We start from the raw sequence: 21,305 nt of genomic DNA, 5'->3' as shown, positions 1-21,305 counted from the left end.
ATCGAATCTGTGGAACACGTATATCAACTTGTTTCATTCATATTGTCATTCATCAAAACTTCAAGGTTCTAACAAATTCTCCCTTTTTGATAATGACAAACCTCTTATTTTTGTGCATTCAAATATCTTCACCTGTAGGCAATAAAATATAAAACACCAGAAATAAGTTAGTCAATGAGTTATAAATATTACACAACCCTCTTATCATAATTGCTTGCTTGTACTTATTTTCTGCACAATCTAATACAAAATTAGGTTAGAAGAGTCAAAAATCTGAAATTGGGACACAACTAAATATGCAAGACTGAATCGAATAACATTTTAGCTAATAAGATTTAAAAGAAAAATAGTTATTATACTCAATCATTGAGGAGAGTTCATGCAATTTTAATCATCCCCAAATCTAACCTATTCCTTTCAAAATACTCTCTACTTAGTGCCTTTGGTGCTTCTCCAGTCATTTAAGTAACCCACACAGTCAACATTTTTATTGCCCTCAAGAGTGAAATTACTTTCATTTGAATACCATACTCTCAAGCCATTGATTCCCACGAGATATCTCAAGATTCATGTGACAACACCAATTCTTATGAATTACCAACAAAATTATCATCAGCTTGTGTTGGTGTTATTGATGCATCAATTTCTTGATTTGTTGTTCCCCCTGTCAATATGCCCTAAGTCTGTACAACAGTTGAACCAGGTGGTTCAACATGTTCCTGTGCATGCTCATCAGTTTCACTGTCACCCTCTTTTTTTTTCATCTCCAAAAGATCTACTCTCCATTTAAATGTGGTGAGTGAAAGAAACTTTATTTGCTTTCAGTCTTATACCTTGAGCAAGCTTTATCCATGTATAAATTTTGCTTGTCTCCTTTCACTCTCACCTGCAAAACAAATTAGGGGTTTAACTTTAGGCACCCAGATAAGCTTGGGTCCTTTTTTATGAGAAAAAAGATGTATGAGGTTCCTTCTGGCCCATCAAGGCAAGATGTTATGTGACCTGTTTCTCTGATCAGATTTGACATTCTTGTTAGCTTGTGCTAACGCGGAATCAGATTTTTTTGCTAGGCGTATGCTTTTTTATTTGCTTTCTGCTGCAACTGGACATTCAGAGGTTAGATGCCCCTGGTTACCACAAATATAACATGGATCATTAATAACATTAGAACTTTTATAAAAGCCCAACCCAGCCTTTTCATTATGAGTTCTTTGACCTAACTTACAATTCTTAAAGAATATGTCCATCTATTAGCTCTTTCAAGATTAAGTTTCAATTTAGAAACTTCTTGACTCAATTGACTAACCTTTTCTTTTTCACAAAAGTATTCATGTTTAATCATAGTCAATTCTGACTTAATTTTTTCTTGTTCCTCACTTTTGACCTTTTTTTCCTTTTTAGAAAGAGTTAGTTTCAAGATTTCAAATTTGAGGGTCAGGTTTGATGAATCACGTCTGCTAACCTATTCCTTAAGAATGCAGTTTTCCTTTTCAACAGTGTTCTTTCAAGTTTCTAGATCAATAAAATCAAACTTGAGACTTGCAAGATTGTTGAATAACTCATCCCTATCAGAAGTTAATTCTTGCAAATCATCAGTTAGAGCACTCATTAAGGAAATAAGTTTTGTTTTAGAAAACAAATGCAACTTTTCTTTAAGTTCAAGTATACTTACCTCAGAAGCGTCATCTTCTTCCTTCAAGTATGAATCTCCAAGAGCCATGAGTGTTGTTTCATCAACTTCATCACCATTTGAGTCAGATCCCCAAGCTACTACCATTGCATATTCTTCCTCTTTTTGTTTTTTTCTTTCAATTCTTTTTCAGCCCTTTCCTTTCTTCATTCAATTTCCCAGACAGGACAATCCCTGATCTGATGATCAATCTTACCGCACTTGTAGCATCCATTTGGATTATCATTAGACCATTTCTTTCTACATATTTCCTTCTTCTTTTCAAAGAATTTGCTGAGGTTTTTAGCTATAAAGGCAACTTATTTTTCATCAAGTTCAATTTCTTTATCATTGTCAGATGCCTTCAGAGCTAAGGTATCCTCAGGGGCTGCTAGCTCTTTAGTTCCATCAATTTCCATTTCATAAGTTCTCAGATTCCTTACTAGTTTATCTAGTGTCATACTTGTGAGATCTTTATTTCTCTCCCTAATAGTAGTCACTTTAACATTTCATTTTGATTTTGGTAGCACCCTCAACACCTTTTCAACTTGTTCTTCAACAGTAATGACTTTTCCCAAAGAAGTCAACTCATTTATCAAGGCAGTAAGCCTTGTCATCATTTCATGCAAGGTTTCATTCTCCTTTATCTTAAAAGCTTCGTATTCAGTAAAGAGAAGAGCAATCCTAAATTTTCTTACCTTAGAGGTACCCTCATGTGCATTGATCAGTACATCCTAAATTTGCTTAGTAATGGTACAGTTTGACACTCTGTTATATTCAGCCGGTCCTAGTCTATAAACTAAGATGTTTTTATCCTTGGCATTTTTCTTTAATGCCACTAAGTCATTAGCGGTAAACTCACTTCTTACCTTCTTAACCTGTTCACCATCTTCTAACTTCATTGGAATAGTAGGACCATCAGTGATCCTGTCCCATAACTCGTAGTCTTCCCCTTGAATGAATGTTTCCATCCTAGCTTTCTACCAAATGAAGTGAGAACCATCAAAGAGTAGAGGTCTAATAGTGGATTGACCTTCACTGTGACCTATAGGTGGTGAGGAATTCATCACATTGATCTTTGTCTTAGGTGTTATCCCTTTTTAAGACAACCTCACTCTGATACCACTTGTTAGAGTACGTGCCCTACTAATCAGTGACTTTAATGTAAGAGTTTCCTATCGATGAAATAGGTTGCCTGACATGTTCCAAGGAAGCAGTAAAACAGAAAGTAAAGAACACAATGATTTTTACGTGGAAAATACCCGGCTAAAAAAGGTGTAAAAAATTACGACCTGCACATCTACAGGATTCAACTCAAACTTCACTAAATAACTCTGAGCCTCAACAACGACTGATTACAAAACTCTTGTAACCAACCAATAGGAATTATAAACTCTAATTCCTAACTACATACACACCTCCCAAGGTATGCGTTCTCAAAGTCTCTGAGTTTTTCCCGACTCGAAGACTAACTCCTAGTTAAGTTTATAACACACTAAAACTAATATTACATCAATATTTCAAACACAACGAACAACTCTAAAAATCAACACTAAAACTCTTAGCTAGATTCTATACTTAGGACCAGGTTCTTCAATTTGTTTCTTTAGTAATTAAGTGACACTTCATGAAGTCAATCTATCGATTGTTTTTTTCTGCTTTTTAAGTGCATTAGTTTATTCTGACTGATGCATCTTCTATTTAAGCACAACTCTTCAAAGATTCATTTTTTATTTCAAACTTCCTCTTCAATCATAACTCCCATTGCATAGAGTTCGACTTCAAGTGAGACTCCTTCTTCAATTTCAACTCTTGTTTCCTTAGTATTGTAGTCAAACTTCAACTCTTCAAAGAGTCCTTCAAATTGTAAGTTTTTCATAGACTTCTTTAATTTTTAGAAACTTTCTCCTTCTACACATAGGACTCTTAAGGATATGCTCAGAAGCGAAACTCCTTCTTCACATAGGACTCCTTTTTCAACTCAACTTGTTTTTCCTTATCATCAGGTGTTTGAATCAAATTCAACTTGTTCTATTTCCCACGTGATCAGTAAGTTGAAGTTTCCAGTTGCACTGAATTAACTCATTCTAATTTTTAATTATTTATACCGTAAACTACACTCGTGAACTTATCGGATCAGTGGAACACGTATATCAACTTGTTTCATTCATATTGTCATTCATCAAAACTTTAAGGTTCCAACACTTATACATTCTGTCATTTGTCTTTTCTCATTTATGAGGTTCTCATTGTCTTGTCTCAAAGTTTTATTTGCAGTTCAGTCTTTTAAAAGCTTCGGTCATTACAAAACAATGATCGCAAAATATAATTTTATTTGTGCCTTTCTTGATAGTGTATTGAGGAACTTCTTTCATATTTGATCTTAATGCTGGAGTAATATAATAATTTAATCCCAAATTTTTTTGAGCATAGTCTAGTGCTTCAGTGAGGTCGTTGAAACCTTTAAACAAAGTTGTTGTCTGCCCTTTAATATAGTCTATTACTTCTGTCCACGTTTGGAATACTCATGTGTTTGTCCTTTAATAACAACATAGAATCTGAATCTGTTAGTTGAATTCTTTTCGGTGAAATAATAACTTAAAGCATTAAGAACTGAAATAAAATAGCTATTGTCTCTGGGTATCTTATTATAAGATATCCATAGATTGTCTATCAGGCATATCTGTTGCTTATCTACTCGTACGTTTGGCTTCAGTCTGAAAGTCAGGTTAGATGGCTTATAGCTTATCAAACTGTGCAATCCGAAAATCATCCCTTTTCAATTTTGGATGTTCTAACAATGTATGTGGTCTGAAATGAGTATTACTTAACAATGTCTTTAGATAATGGTTTTGGAAAGGCAAGGCTGAGGCCTTGCCTTTACCTTTTCTTGCATGCATACTGAAACAAGAATCGTTAGTTGGTTCGTATAATAAATCTGCTAAGCTGATCTGCTAAGTTATTATCTTTACCTTTAATATGTTCTAGCACAATGTTATAAATTGAAGTGACATCTGATAAATTCAGCCACCTTCGTTTACTACTCTTCTTTTTTTTTTTTAATTTTCTGATAGAATTTTATTATAGTCTCACAGACTGTTCTTACTAATATTTAAGACTTGTTTAATATGTAAAGTTTAAAACTATTTAGACTGTAGATTATCTCTTGTATCTCTGTGTCTATACTACTCATATTATCTTTTTCTTTATACTTTCCACTTTAATACGCACAATTTTTTTCATCTTTATATATATATATATACTAGTAATTTCTTCGATTGAGACAATCGTAACAAGAATCATCAACATTATTTTATAATCAATATATGCAATAGGAAATGAATCAAGTCATTTTCCAATCTATTTGTGTACATCAATTTCATTGTTATCTTCTACTTTTACCATTTCTCTTAATTAACACTTTAATTCAAAAAAAAAAAAATCTAAATAAAGAATATCAGAATGATTATCACGAATTAGAATCTCATGACTCAAATGGTCACATCCTAATAATAATAAGGTGTTTTTTTTGTGCTAAAAAAATTTCATGTACTCTATTTGATTTTTTTCTCCAAAAAATATGAGTTTTTTTTTTTTTGTGCTAATAAAAGATTGTAATATCCATATTTTTTTTACACAAAAATATGGGGCCTTCATGATTTTAAGGCCTTAAATAATCGCCTACGTGGCTTAATGAACAAGAGCCCTGTGAATTAGGATGAGATTTATGAATTCCTTATATAATTTAGAAAGTCCTCCTGTAATTGTTATATTTTTCTTTATTGTTACCTATTTCGTTATATTTTTATTTATTTCACTTAAATCAAGGATCTTTTTAAAAATATTTCTCTATAGTTTATGAGATAGTAGTTAAAATTTAAATATACTTTATTCTTTCAAATCTCATTTATAGAATTTTAATTTACTTAATATATTATTATCATTTCATTTATATATATTCTATCCTTTCAAATTTTATTTATAGAATTTCATTAAATACTCTCAAATCTTACTGAATATGTTATTATCCTAGTATCTTTAAACTAGTTTTTAAAGGTATGAATTAGGTCCGGAATCTATTCAAACAACTTTATTACTCGGGCGTAAAAAGACGAGAAAAACATGAAATTGGAATGTAATGACATCGGTAAGGGAGTGTCCACACATTCTATTTTTGTCAATAAATAATTGAGTCTATTTTTGTGTATACTTATCTACAACCTAATCATTTTTCCACTATTTTTTGCTCTTGGACAATTGGTCTGGGTCTGAGTGTGTAAGCTACTACCTAATTTTCATTTGCAATAAAGTCACAAATTTGTTTAAAAAAAAAAAAGGAAAAAAATCATTTTTCAACTAAATAATAATAATGATGTTTTCTCCAGTTTTTTTTTTTTTTTAAATAATATGCTTTTAATTTATTATAGAGTTTAAGTAAATAATTTTTTAAAATTTTATAATTTTTAATTAAAATTATAATAAATATATTTAGTCTAGTAATTTTAAATATATTATGTAAAATTAAAATTAAAATATTATTAAAAATAAAATCATCTTTTTAAAATAGTCTAAAAGAAACTATATATCATCCTTTTTAAAACACATATAGCAATAAGTATATATAAAATTATTAAAAGACCATTTATATACTTGTGGCTGTGATACAAAAACTACACTTTCAGAAATTTCGTGAGAACTGTTTGATTTAGTGGAGGCAGAAAAAAACATTTGATAAGCTGAATTTCAAGATTTGATTGCTCTGTTTTTATTGTGTTCCACTGAAATTTGCTCTGTCCAACTCATAAGTGTATGTCTTTTTTCCTCTTTTCTTGCTTTTTGCCTTGTGAACTTTGTTTCATTGATAAAAAGTTTTAGAAGTTTCCTTTTTTGAAGTTTTCAAGAACGTTTATGTCATAAGTATTAGTTAGTTGGACTTCAAATTTTGATTCTGTTGGAGTTCTCTTTCTTGATAAATCATCAAAAAAATTTCAACTTTTTACTGCTTTTGAATGCAAAATTCTGAAACTTGGTAACTTAGTATTTGAAGCTTATTTTCTTGTTGAATGAATTCTTTTCTCTTGGGGGTTGGGGTTGGGGTGGGTGGTGAGTGTTTTCTTTTCTTTTTCTTTGTGTGTCAGAATTTGTGGGATCAGTTGTTGAAGATTCTTGCCTTTTTTTCCCTTTTCTTTTTTTTCATTTTTTGGGTGAAGATCCTCTAAAAAGCTGAGGATATTATGTTGTAAAGCGTAGGTGAGGGGTCAGATTTTTAGTTTATGAATTCTGAATTATAATTTTTTTATTTATTGAGTTCTTGATATATTATTTATATACATCGAATGAATTCTTAACAAAATCATAGATTTGAGCTAAAGATACTCAATTTTGTCGAACTCTTAAGTAAGGGGGCTCTGCCCGTGTTCACTCCCTACGTTTTATTTTATTCGTCTCAAATTTCTTAATTTAATTTTTCATTTTACTTGTTATTTCTACCAAGATAATTTTTTTTTTTTTTTACCCGTAGTATTAATTTTTTTTTACAAATTAAAATATAAATATCATTTAATAGGATATTATGGTAAAGTAATCATGTTATTAACTGTGTTTCTTAATCAATGTCTCAATGTTAAATTGGAACAGTAAAATGAGACGGAGGGAGTAGATTCATTTCTAGCTGGATTACTCTAATGATTATAAGCTAAAAAGTTAAAAGACGTGGTTGGATATCATTAATATATTATTTATAAGTATCAAATGAATTGTTTAACATAATTATAGGATTTGATATAATACTACTGAATTTTATCGAAGCTGTGACTAAAGGGTGGTTTATTGCTGATTATAATCCAAAAAGTTAAAAGGTGGTTGGATCATTGATTGCCCCAATAATTCTTTGCTTTTTATTCTCTCTAGAATTTTTTAGTACTAATTTCCAATAAATGTATATTATATATGACTTAATTTGCTAAACTGGTGTTGTCACCTTTGGTTCTCACCTTTAGTTTTTAAAATATTAGGGAAATAAATTAATTCTTTAAAATATTAGGGAAATAAATTAATTAAGGATTTGGATATGATGGACTCGTGATTGCCATTAACGGCTTTATTTCTCTCTTTTGGAAGGATTAGTTTGAGACCAAAATTTTTCACAAATTACATTTGTTCCCAACTTGCAATAAGGGGCTTCTTTTATGTGGAATTAGCTAAGTATATATTGGAAGGATCTTAATTTCACCATGTACGTAGCAGGATGGAGCCAAGTAGATGAACTTCTTGGTGGAAAATTACACTGTTTATACATTGTTAAAAGTATCGTTCATGTATATATAAACATATGTTTAACCCCCTTCAGCTTCTTCATTTGTTTACTTCTTCATATTTTGGACCCCTTAATGAAAATAGCGGCTGAAAATCCTGGCTCCATCATTCGTTTGCCATTAACTGCTTTATTCTCTTTCTTTTATTTTCTTTGGCTTTGGAGAAAACATACTTTTTGGAGGGGTTATTTTGAGATCAAAATTCTTCACAAGTTACATTAGTTCCCAACTTGCAGTAAGGGACTTTATTGCAAGTATATATTGGAAGGATCTTTATTTCACTATGTAAGTAGCAGGGGTGGAGCCAAGTAGATGAACCCTGTGGTTAAAATTTATCTTTTATTAACTGCTTTATTCTCTTTCTTTTATTTTCTTTGGCTTTGGAGAAAACATACTTTTTGGAGGGGTTATTTTGAGATCAAAATTCTTCACAAGTTACATTAGTTCCCAACTTGCAGTAAGGGACTTTATTGCAAGTATATATTGGAAGGATCTTTATTTCACTATGTAAGTAGCAGGGGTGGAGCCAAGTAGATGAACCCTGTGGTTAAAATTTATCTTTTATGTATATGCAAAAAATGTTGAACCTCCTTCACCTTCATTGTGTGTTTACTTTTCATATTTTGAATCCCCTTAATAAAAATTCTGGCTCCGCCAGTATGAAGTAGTAGAGTCATTTGTGTATACAGTAATCTTCTATCTAACAACACTTTCTACCTTGTACAGAATTGTGCTGGTGTCTCGATAATGGATCGGAAAAAAATCAAGCGTAGAGTTGGTAAATATGAAGTTGGAAGGACGATCGGGGAGGGGACGTTTGCAAAAGTCAAGTTTGCAAGGAATTCAGAGACGGAAGAAAGTGTCGCGATCAAGATTCTCGATAAAGATAAGGTCCTTAAGCACAAAATGGCTGAACAGGTAACTTTTCAAGTTCTCCATTCACTTCTCATTCCTGAACTATTTTTTTCATATTTCCTTCGTTTATATTAGATGCACAATGTTATTTGAATAAATATCTCTTCAAAAAAGTAACGCAGTCTTTCCCTGTTGTACATCTACTTTGGTGTGGTTTATTAGTTTCTTGTCTAAGTTTCTGATCTGGTATTGTTTAACTCTCGCGCATAATTTGACAGATAAAGCGGGAAATAGCTACAATGAAGTTAATCAGACATCCTCATGTTGTACAGTTATACGAGGTTGGTCCTTTCTCACGTTTCTATGTGTTGGCACATCTGAATTAATCACCAAACCGTTGCTTTGAATTTAATTGTGTGTAATGTGTGATAAGTTGGTCTTTTTCCCATCTCAAGAATCATGTTTTCAGAAAGCACCGACGATCTAGGACATAGCACTCTTTGCAAGAGAGACCTTAATTTCACAAAAAGTGGGAAGCGGCAAAAAATCTATTTTTAGACATCATGTAGAGAGTTGATAGCTTGGTAACAAAACATAGTGCAGGGAGTTGATAGCTTGGTAACAAGATGATCTTAGACGTTAGTGCAATCCAGAGTTATTTGGAAGTACAAGTGGGCAAAACTCATTTGATCTCATATAGTTTGTTTATTCTGACAAAACATTCTCATGAAGGATTATGCTTAAACGGGGTTCCTTTTTTAAGTTTTTCGTTGTACATTGCTCTGTGTATTCAATTAGAGTCCACTTTGCATATTCCTAAATTTTATCTTTGTTTAGATCTTGTTCCTACTACCATGTTTCTTCACTTAAATTGTAATGATCGATTGACATTTGACATAATAAACTAGCAAAGAGCTAAGTGAAATAAAGTTCTTGAGTCGCATATCACATATAGTAATTCTAGATTCGCCTTTGGGAGCACCTAATATTGTTCAATCATGTCCTGGTTTCATCTGCACGCAGGTTATGGGAAGCAAGACAAAGATATTTATTGTTTTGGAGTTCGTTACAGGAGGAGAGTTATTTGATAAAATTGTAAGGTCAATTCTTCCTTTTCTTCCGACATATGCTTAAGGGGGAAAAAAGAGAATGTCACCTTTACGTATACTCTCAAGTTTTTTGATAATATTGACTCTGATTAAAGTTCATCACCTGATTTTGTTGTGTAAAGGTAAATCATGGACGAATGCGCGAAGAAGAGGCAAGGAAGTATTTTCAGCAGCTTATTAATGCTGTTGATTATTGCCATAGTAGGGGAGTCTATCACCGAGATCTAAAGGTGAGAAGTGTTTCTAGCTGTTGCAGCACTTAGGAGGTTAATTTATAGTCTTTTGGCTCCAAAGCTCCCGTCACTGTTTCCATTATGTCTATTGTACCTTCTTTTGCAAATCTAAATTATATACACTGAGAATGAAATCAATTTTTTGGCTATCACATTAATACTCTTTGACATGATGATGTAAAAGAATCACACACTGTAAGTGCATATAAATTACACTTTCTTTTTCTTGTGCAGCCTGAAAATTTACTGTTGGATGCTGCTGGTGATCTCAAGGTTTCTGATTTTGGATTGAGTGCTCTATCCCAGCAAGTCAGGGTAACTATTACACTATTTTCTCTGTTTCCCATTTCTCTATAACTTCGGCAAATGAAATCCTTAACTCCTCTCTACTTTGTGGTTATCAATTTAGTAATGCAGCAAAAACACAATTATTTGAGCCCTTACTGAATTTGTTAAAGGAACTTGTATATTCTTATAGTTCTACATTGATCGTAAAGTTGATCATTCACCTCAATTACCACTTAATTATAGTAAATTAATGTAATTTGGTGCAAACACGGGTTGTGGATAAGTTTTTTTCGTGTCATACCAGCACCCCACAATAAATTACCTAGTGAAACTCCATATCAGCCAAAATGCACAACTTAGAGAACTTCACATATTGGAAAAAAGCAAAATACATGTAACCATATCCATATCTTTTGGAAACGTAGTCAGTTTAAGTTAGTGCTTATGAACTCTGCGGCATAGTACCTAACAATTGCCCAGGGTGTTATAATGTTGTTGGTTAGAACTAATTACTTAAACATATGATGTCAATTACTTTCTTGTGTCTACAACTTTGAAGCACATGAATTTGCTGATATTTGGTCTGTAGTTGAGAGAAGAAATCAATATCGGATTGATAATTACTAAAACTGCTTTGATCTGTCATTCTGAAATCTATTTATTCTTTTTTCCTTTTACATTAACTTGTCTAGACAATTCTCTAGGTAATTTTTGGTGAACTTCATGGAGAAAAAATAGTTGTTACATTGGCAATAATTGACGGATGACTAATTGTTTGCCGCAATTACCTTTAAACGTCATTGTTAATGGACTCACCTTTTACGTTCTCGTTTTAAAAAAAAGAAAAGTCACGACCAATTATAGAACTGCACTCATTTCTTTCTCTTCATATCAATCCTTTTGATCTGTATAGCTTTCAAGTTAAGCTTCAACTTGCAATTCCAATGGAATATATTTCTTCCACCACGTTTCAATGAGATTCAGATTTCTAGTCAAATCCTGTTCTTACTTTCTAGTTGTATTTTCCAGGATGATGGCTTACTGCATACCACCTGTGGAACACCCAACTATGTTGCTCCTGAGGTATAACAAAACTTGTTTACTCGACATTCTCTTTGTGTTCATGTAAACCTATTCGATTGTGCTGGAACGGAACTAGCTAGCAGCAGATAACATTCAGTTAAATGGACTCTAGTTAGAAATCAGATGCTCCACGCTTTAAAACGAGTCTACAAGACTTCTTTTTAAAAATAGGAGTTACAGTAGTTCAGCTATTCGATTCAAATGAGTAACCTCACTTTCTTTCCTTACTACAATGTGCCAAAAAGTTTGACATGTCAAAGAGCGATGACATAAATTTTCAGTGACCTACCTTACGTGGATGATTTGGCAGTATGCCTGAAAGAAATAACCGGCCACATCCAAAATTTACTTGAGGTCTTTGAAAGGTTAAGTAAACATCAATTGAATCTTAGCCTGAAAAATTGCAAACTTTATTATTAGGTACTCAATGACCGAGGATATGATGGGGCAACAGCAGACCTCTGGTCGTGCGGAGTCATACTCTTTGTACTTCTTGCAGGTTATTTGCCTTTTGATGACTCCAATCTTATGAACCTGTACAACAAAGTGAGCATCTTTCTTCAACATTTCGTAACGTTCAATCATTGTGTGTTCATCTGTTGGCTAGCTTCACAATGTCTGTCCTGCTATACAGATCACTGCTGCTGAATTTACTTGTCCACCTTGGATCTCTTTTAGTGCAATGAAGTTAATTACTCGAATATTGGATCCAAATCCTACGACAGTATGTAACTGGATTTTGTGACTGTCGATATTATCCACTTTCTTCTTTTTCATGAGATATATGTTGTATGCAGCGCATTACTGTCCCTGAAATTTTGGAGGATGAATGGTTTAAGAAAGATTATAGACCACCTGTTTTCAATGAGATTGAAGATGCAAACCTAGATGATGTCGAAGCAGTCTTCAAGGACTCCGAAGTGAGCATACTGAACATATGGAATGCAATAATTTTTGTAAGGAAAGAAGTGGTTGTAGTACGAAATTTATCTCACGTGCTACTCCTTCCTTGGCATTACAACAGGAATATCACGTAACGGAGAAAAGAGAAGAGAAGCCAACTTCTATGAATGCGTTCGAGTTGATTTCTATGTCACAAGGACTTAACCTTGGCAATCTGTTCGACGAACAGGTCACAAAATATTGCTTTTATTTTAAATTAGATTCACTTTGTAGGAAACATTGATGATGTTTGTATTATTTTATTCTTCCTATATTGACAAATGTGTTGATTCTGTTGTTCCCAGGGATTCAAGAGAGAAACAAGGTTCACATCTAAATGCCCGGCCAACGAGATAATTAGTAAGATTGAAGAAGCTGCTAAGCCTCTCGGTTTTGATGTTCACAAAAAAAACTACAAGGTGCTGATGAAATTTCACTCGATTCATATAAATTGGAATGTCGATTACTCTAATAAATTTAATGATGTATATGTAATAGTGATTTTAGCGGAATGAAGCTCTAAACTGTTCTTACGTTTCCCTTCAGATGAGACTCCAAAATCTGAAAGCCGGAAGAAAAGGGAACCTTAACGTTTCCACTGAGGTATTTAACTGTGCATCCTTGTTGATATTTTTAATTGTTTCTTATTCTATTATGAACGCTGTTTGATCTTCGATATAGGTGTTTCAAGTTGCCCCTTCTCTTCATATGGTTGAGGTGCGGAAGGCAAAAGGAGACACTTTGGAATTCCACAAGGTACAATATTCAACTAAACTTCCAAAATAACATCAATAGGTGTTTGATTCGTACATGATGTGTTACTTGAGCCGAGGGTCTTTTGGAAACACCCCCTCTATCTCTACGAGGTAGCGGTAAGGTCAGTGTACACTCTACCCTTCCCTGGGGTAATCTTTGTGTGGGTTTGACTCGTGTTATCGCCACAAGCTTGAGGCATTAACCTGTAAAAATGACCAGTTGATGAAAAGACCTAAGATCTATATGCATGTTTACAGATTTGAGGAAAGAATCGACCACATGGAAATGATTGAGACATGGTTGTCTCTTTTCTACCACAGTTACGAGTATCCGGTTTAAGGTCATGGAAGGCTGAAATATGAGTATCATCCCTGATATAACCTGGCAATTCCCATGCCAAAATGGATAACCTTACCATTGTATCTCTTGGCTTGCAAGATACAACTCAACTTATATCTGTATAGATTACTAGAAACCATGTGAAAATGAGAGGGATGGAATCTCAATTTGGAAGAATATATGAAGAATTCATGGATGTTTGGTTTGTAAAAGATCAAATATATACATAGTTCTCTGGTGTAGTATGATCCACAATCTAACATAGGTCCGCCTTGTTGAATTTCAAGTCCTGTTAGTTTCTTCATTGCACAATTCTACTAAATTTGCATAGTATAGCCAGTCGAGAGCAGATTTTGGAGGCGGCTTGTAGCAGGTTGAAGGTCGACGTTAAAATATTCTAAATGAGATGAATTCTGTGAGCTTAGTTGAGTGGAAAAATACATGGTATTCATATAGCTGATTCCAACGGACTTGGGATTAACGTATTAATTAGTTTCTTTGTAGTGTACCCGACCTTTTGTTATCGTCCTCCCTCTTTTAGCAAATAATGAGTCCATTGCTATTAACTATTGGTATAAGGTTTGGTTTATTTCGTCTTTGTTTAACCACTTTCTTGTGCATCTTTTTCTTTATGCAGTTCTACAAGAATCTTTCAACCTGCCTAGATGAGGTTGTGTGGAAAACTGAACAGGACATGGAAGAAAAAAAGTGAAGAGCAATAGAATTTGCATTTTTTAGGAAAAAGCTCTGTTGCTACCAATTGTAAGAACTGTTGTGGTTCTTTCTTTCTGTCTTCTTACTGTTTTTACCTCCTTTCTTTACTTTTTACTTTTATGGCCATCTTTTAAGGTTTTACCAATTGTTTTACTAGGGGTAGGTGTTAGACAGACAGCAGAATTTGGTTCAATTAAGATTTTGTATGATTGGTGTCACTTTTAGACATATGTGATTGCAATTGTATACAGTATATTGGTTTTTCAGACATTGTCTCATTGAGGAAATCATTATTTCATTTCTACTCTACTTAGAGTCAATTGGTCCCAATCTTATGCAACCCTGATTAGCCAGAAAAAGATATAAGGGTAATCCGGTGCACTAAGTCCCTGCTATACATTTGATTAGGTCCGTTAAACGCTTTACCTTATTTTTGCGAGAGCCTGATAATATAACGAAAGGCCCCGTTCACTATGTTTGGGATTACACCAAGGTCCCAATTGATATTTATTCAGCAGCAAATGCTTGCATGATTTCAATATTGTAAGAGCAATTTCTTTGCATCAACAAACTTGTCCTTAAAACAATATTGTAATGCTAGCTGTGGTTCATTACAAAATGAGATTTACTCGTGTGTTGTAGTCCTTTAAACAAACTTGTCCACTTCTTTTTACAGATCTCAACACTCTTTTATACAACAATAAAACTCAAGCCTGCTCCTTCAAGATATAAACATTGATATAGCCTTGCATCAATGTTATCTGGAAGTGAATGTTGAGTTGTTAAGGTGAGTGTTGGAGAGATGCAAAGATAGATGTGTGATCATATCAGATTAAATAAAGATTTCTTTAATAGAGTCATCACAAGGTACAAGTATAACACACACATTGGAGATAAAATATAAGAATGTGAGAAGGCTGCTTCATATGGTTCTTGAATAAATACAAATTATGTACCTTGTGGTAGGTTTAGGTTTTGCACCACTCTAAAAAAAAATTAATTAGAAATTTGACTTGACTAATATTAAATGAGACAAGTATTTTTAGTAAATATGCTACTTATTTTGAGACAAAGATTTTGATTTGATAACTTGTTAAGAAAAATAATTAATACTAACATAGATATTTTACTAGAATATTCTTATTAAATAATATTTACATCGTTAAAATTAATTTGAAGAAAAAATAATTAAAAGAATGAAATAGAAAAAAAAAATTGTATGTCATGACAAATAAAAATAGAAATGATAAGTGGAGTTTTTATTGTTTCAGTGAGGCCTTTCCTTCACTCCATATGGCAAGAGTATAGCATAGTTTAGTGCGCACCGTTTTGCATTGAAATAAACCAAACAAACAGTAAACACTTCGAAATGAATGACATTCACAATTATTTAACTTAGAATTGTAGGGCCTCACACGGAGGGAAGCCCTTTCAAAAATTCTCAACGGCCAAGGCAATACCAAGGCCGAAGAGGGGGTTTGGAAATAGTTTTCAACCAGCAATAGACGCGCCTCGGTTAGAACCTCACTAGCTGCGTCATTGCCCCAAGCGCAAAGATACTTTAAGACGAGCAGTAGCCTTGGCTTATATATCCCTCTGCTTCACCAACTTTCTCATACAATGCCGATGTGGGAGGCTGTTAACATCTCAATAATAACTATGACATACTGACATTCAACAGTTTTAAAATCATAATTCACTTGCTAAATGGAGATCTGGCTGAGAAGGAAATTATGTGAGAGCTATAACATCCTTTTTCGAGGCTATTTTTTTTACCCTTCTCTAGGAGCTCAACGGTCTTTTTTTTCCCAACTCGCAACCTCAAGATTGGATTAAAACATGGAAGTGAGGAGTGATTACATCAACTTCCTCTTGCCTCTAGGTTTTTTAATTGCCAGCACTTCTATTCTTTAATTTGCCAGCACTTTTGGTATGTCTGGAAGGAAGGAGAGTATTTTCTTGGGAAATAATATTCTCTTTGTCTCAATTCATGTGACATGATTTGATACAAAATTTAAGAAAAATAGAAATGCCTTTAAAGTTTGTTGTCTAAAACAAGCTTTGGACATTTGTGTGACTATTTCATTAAGAGTAAAAGAGGATTTTTAAAATTATATTATTTCTCACTATACAAAACGACATTCGTTTTGAGACTAAAAAGAAAGTGTGTCACAAAAATTGGGATAAAGAAAATTATTTTCTTATATTTGGTAGGTAAGCAGCTATGGAAGTTGAGGGTAAGGGGTGGTTGGGATGGGGGTGGACAAATATTGACCCAAAAATATTTGTGTTAATCTAGACAATCAAAGCAGAGTGTCATTCGTCAAATATATATTTCAAATATTTTGATCAATCAAACATGAAAAAATTTAAAAATATTTTCCTCCGTACCAAGCACACCCTAAATCTACCTTATCACCGATGTTCTTGAACAACTAAAGAACATCATTGTCCCAAGCAGCGATATGCTTATGTGATGGATTAGGAATAAACACTAGTATATATTTTGTATACATTAGTGTATATATTTTGCATACTAAAGCCAGATCATTCTGAAATTAACTTTTCATAACCAGGAATAAATCTTAAGTAGATAGAAGCATAATAATGTCCCTCTTTCACAACCCACTCTACACTTTTGGCTGTTATTGCTAATTTTTGAACATTCTTTGGGCATTTTTTAAAGGTTCTTGCAGTAGGCATGGAGTTCTTACCTATATGCTGAATCCCCTTGGATTCTATGGTTTTTTTATATATATTTTGACTCTCCTAAGTGAAAATCCTAGTTCCGCTATCGCGACCATGCACTGCTGTCAATGGCTATTCATATGATGGACTTTGAGGGCGACAAACTTGTCATCTGCTTTGGTTAATCTGTTGTGAACTCTTCATGATATCTTTTGGTTCTTGTACAAGTTCTAGTGTAGCTAGAACCTCATCCATAGTTGGCCTAAGTCTCGGGTCGATGTCGAGGCATCTCAGGACAAGGGAAGCTGCAATTTGTGCACCTTTCTTTGAGTACTGTCCTCCCAATCTTGTGTCCATTATTCTCAATACTCTCCTGCTATCACTTAGGAATGGTTTTGCCCATTCCACCAATTTTTCATCAGCACCTCCTGCATTTTCATCACCCGTTGCACGTTTTCCCGATAGCAACTCCAAAAGAACAACTCCAAAACTGTAAACATCATTCTTTGGTGTCAAGTGACCTGTTATGACCAAGTTGAGTTGGAAAAATTTGGTGAAAGAAGGCCTTTACAACATTAGTGGCATGCGAAATATCAAAGAGTTTAAATTCTATGCACTGGTGGAGTAAAAAGTATTTGCACTGTGTCAGATCACTTATAAAGTGGTGCAAATACAGTAGTTTCTAAGGTAACACATGATGCTTATCAACTGCTTTTAATCATCGAATTCAAACGGACTCTTGGGATGGAAGAAAAACATGAAAAATGATACAAATGAGTTGAGATTTAGAAAGAAACCTGATGCAACGTATTCTGGTGCAGCATAACCTGTTGTACCGACAACTCTGGTCGAGACATGAGTTCTGTCTCCACTAGGACCATCTCTTGCAAGACCAAAATCCGATAGCTTGGCATTGAAATCCTGCAGAAGTTCAAAAGCCACTTGTAATTTTAAGTTTTTAGAGAAACAGTTCCCTCATGCTAATCATTTCATCAGATTTGGAGAGTTTACTGAATCTAGTAGTATGTTTGAAGCCTTGAGATCACGGTAAATCACATTTGCTTCAAGACCGTGTAAGAAGGACAAGCCTCGTGCAACATCTACTGCAATAGATATTCGTGTAGGCCAAGGTATAATCTGAACTCTCTCTGCACAAAACCATTGAAAGATGTTGATTGTCAATTGATTAGCAACCTTATGACTTAGGAATCATGATAAAACTCATGCGCGAACAATTATGAAAATAGATTGACTCACTTTTAAATAAATGATTTTCCAAACTTCCTTTTGCCATGACCTCATAAACAAGAAGCCTGTTATCAAATTCGGAGCAGTATCCGATTAACCTCACTAGATTTTTATGGTGAAGCAGCCCTAGGTAGTGAACCTCAGCCTGCAGGTTTGGTATGTAGAAAGCTTAGTTAAATCAGAAAAGTATAAGTGCTGCAAAAGCTTTTAAAAAAGAGCTCTTGTAGCGGCCTAGGCTTAACTGCTCCGGTTTTGTCCACTCTGGCCAAACCTCCAGGGACACTGGCAACTGAATTCGAGAGGAGGTTTGGGCCAAAGCGGGCAATACCTTGACAATCGGACCGGGCCATTAAGGTTTCTTTATAACATACAAGCCATTCTCGGTGCCCTTGGAAGCTTTCTGGCTTAAGTTTCTTGACAGCTACCACCATCCCACTTCCTGGTTTGCAGGGAGCAAAAGTATTTTCATCTATCCATCCTTTGAAGACGTATCCAAAACCTCCTTCGCCAAGAAGACTATCAGCTCGGAAGTTCCTAGTGGCATTCTTGAGGTCATTGTAGGTAAAGGAATGGAGGTTGCTCAGAACTGAGGAATCATTTATTCCAGAACTGTCATGAAATGACTGTTTACGAGAATGTACCGGTTCCCTTTTCTCATCTGAAATACGAATCGCCATGAAGTAAGCAGCTTAATAGAATTTGACATATAGAACTTAACCGGCTAAGTTGCATTCAACAGAAATGAGCCATGCCAATCTTAAGAAAGTTGGGATCGAGTATGTGAATCCTTACTGTCGATGTCCTCCACTTAAGGTCATCTTAGTCCAACATTATATATAGAAAGAAAAATTGCTTTAGGTTGTAGGTTCAAAATCTAGGTGTGACATTATTGCAATTTTTTGAAACCCCTTGTTAGAATTCCTGGCTCCACGACTAGTCCAAGTCCTAGAGCCTTGGCCAGTGACACACAATGTAGCTTTGAAACCATTGATTGTAGCATATAGTGATATTGTTAGGATACATCCTAAGAACTGCAAATTACGTTCTGAATTTAGTTTCTTTTAAGTCCGTAACTTTGACAACAATAGAACCGTGAATTCGACTAAGCCTATGTCAACAATTTAGTTCCTTCTATGTTTGTACCTTTGGCAACAATATAACTGATGATTAGACTAAGCTTATGTCACAACAATTTAGTTCCTTCTTAGTCCGTACCTTTGACAACTATAAAACTGTAGATTAGACTAAGCCTATGTCACAACAATTTAGTTCCTTCTATGTTTGCACCTTTGGCAACTATGTAACTGTGGATTAGACTAAGCTTATGTCACAAGAATTTAGTTCCTTCTAAGTCCATACCTTTGACAACTATAAGCCTATGGATTAGACTGAGCCTAGTATATGACATGTTCGGATATAGGATTGTCCAACATATATGATTAAAGGGAGAAACAAAATATATTATAAATCACAATGTTGTTCAACTTTTGTACATATTATATGCAAGAAATGCAAAGATAAATTTGAAATAGAGAGGGGATTTGTACCAAAAGATAGGCTAGAAGAAGCATGAGCAAGCTTTGTAGATTTTCCAGGGCGATTCCCCATAGTAAAGAGAAGTTTATAATTCTTTTTTCTTCACTCTCTTTTTTCCTTGGAAGAAATGGTAAATTTATAGAGAACGGAGAAGAGAACATAAACAGAAAAAGTGTATATAGTTGGAAAAATAGTTGACTAAACCCAAAGTTTGAGTCTTCAGTCAAGGTAAAATAATATCCCTCTGTATCAATTTATGTGATAGTTTGACTGATATAGAATTTGAAGAAAAATACACTTTTATTGACTTTTTGCCGAATAAGTAAGACTCAATATGAGTAAAATGTTGAATTTGAATCATTAAAACTTGCCAAATAAGACAGTGTCAATTTCTAACTAGATTAAAAGAAAATTATGTGATTTAAATTGGGACAAAAAGAGTAATTCTTTCTTTCTTTTTTAATTATCATATTTTTCTTTTTAATAGTCAAACGATATAAACTTTAATCAATATATTAAAATCTAGCTTTTCATCATGTTGATATGAGGAAAAAATTATAATTTATAGTACTTTTCGTATACTTTTGAATATCCAAACGTTAATTTTTAAATATTGAATTGATCTAATATAATTTAGCTTTAAAAATTCTTTAAAGTTTCTCAACAAATAAAACATGACAACTTAAAAAAAAGGAAATGATTAAGATATCCATGAGAAAAAATTTGTTCAACTAAGGGCCACTTAATTATAGCCATTTGTACATCCTAGTAGTGAAGTTTATTTTAGCTATGGTATAGGTGCTTAATTTGACTCACAAATCACAACTACTGTAAGTAGTTGATTTGCTTAAGGAATTATAATGCATGAATTATTTATAACTGGTAATAAAGAGGAAATTATTCCGTGTGTATTAATTGGTAAGAGTAAGATATATAAAAGCAAAGACTGTTTGACCAAATACATGACAAATATAAAAAGTGTCACAATTAACTGTTGAGGTGATCAAATGCTAATAAAACCCGAAATTACACCTAGACCCTCTGAGAGTGACTATTCCGATGTACTTCGTTAACACCGAACCATGGATCCGAAACTATCTATTCCCTCGTTCCGTCATTCTTTTTAATCCATTTAAAAAAGAATGTTATCTTTTCTTATTTTACAATTATTTAATGATATCATTCCTATTTTTAATTATTTTGTATAAATGACATAAATACCAATTCTTTTGGAAGTAATTACACTCTCTTCCACTTTTTTAATTACTTTACTCTCTCTTCCTATTAATATACATAACATAGCCGATATATATATAGCATTCTGTGTATATGTTGAAATTTTTGTAATATATTTAGGGAATTGGGATTTTTTGTAATATTGAAAACATAAGTTGTGTATTTGTGTAGTTTATAGTTATTTTTATTGGGTTTCACTTAATAAGAAAAAGCAACTAAAAAGTAAACATAAGAGGGACAATATTGTAAACTTTACAAAGTCATCATTTATTTCTTAAACTTCGTATCCGATTAA

General features: G+C 33.4%; 2 protein-coding genes and 1 non-coding gene across 13 annotated transcripts; 1 reads left to right on the top strand and 2 right to left on the bottom strand.

The window, feature by feature from the left end:
- Positions 1-6,304: 6,304 nt before the first annotated feature.
- On the top strand, positions 6,305-14,568 carry LOC107856468 (CBL-interacting serine/threonine-protein kinase 3). Of its 11 annotated transcripts, none has more exons than XM_047394489.1 (15): positions 6,305-6,476; positions 8,710-8,901; positions 9,117-9,179; positions 9,862-9,933; positions 10,070-10,177; positions 10,415-10,495; positions 11,498-11,551; positions 11,972-12,097; positions 12,186-12,275; positions 12,349-12,471; positions 12,576-12,683; positions 12,799-12,912; positions 13,040-13,096; positions 13,175-13,249; positions 14,226-14,568. In XM_047394489.1, exons 2-15 carry the CDS (start codon positions 8,731-8,733, stop codon positions 14,298-14,300), a joined length of 1,317 nt encoding a protein of 438 aa, XP_047250445.1. In that variant the 5' UTR covers positions 6,305-6,476; positions 8,710-8,730; the 3' UTR covers positions 14,301-14,568. The 11 variants fall into 11 exon arrangements, with proteins under 11 accessions (XP_047250445.1, XP_047250564.1, XP_047250484.1 ...); XM_047394608.1 differs by lacking the exon at positions 6,305-6,476 and adding an exon at positions 6,680-6,698; XM_047394528.1 differs by lacking the exon at positions 6,305-6,476 and adding an exon at positions 6,768-6,919.
- A 1,141-nt stretch (positions 14,569-15,709) lies between these two features.
- LOC124892493 lies at positions 15,710-15,860 on the bottom strand. The gene has a single exon (XR_007050282.1). It is a non-coding gene; the product is annotated as a U4 spliceosomal RNA (small nuclear RNA).
- A 612-nt stretch (positions 15,861-16,472) lies between these two features.
- On the bottom strand, positions 16,473-19,933 carry LOC107856469 (probable serine/threonine-protein kinase PBL4). Its single transcript, XM_016701478.2, has 6 exons — positions 19,786-19,933; positions 18,610-18,896; positions 18,248-18,383; positions 18,002-18,138; positions 17,788-17,911; positions 16,473-17,511 (listed from the first exon to the last, which is right to left on the bottom strand). The coding sequence occupies exons 1-6, from the start codon at positions 19,844-19,846 to the stop codon at positions 17,159-17,161; spliced, it is 1,098 nt and encodes a 365-aa protein (XP_016556964.1). The 5' UTR covers positions 19,847-19,933; the 3' UTR covers positions 16,473-17,158.
- Positions 19,934-21,305: the final 1,372 nt, after the last annotated feature.

Source organism: Capsicum annuum, chromosome 1 (assembly GCF_002878395.1).
Source record: "Capsicum annuum cultivar UCD-10X-F1 chromosome 1, UCD10Xv1.1, whole genome shotgun sequence".
In the NCBI taxonomy this organism is placed as follows: domain Eukaryota; kingdom Viridiplantae; phylum Streptophyta; class Magnoliopsida; order Solanales; family Solanaceae; genus Capsicum; species Capsicum annuum.
Note: the sequence above shows the minus strand (reverse complement) of the source record. Positions and strands in the feature narration are given on the sequence as shown.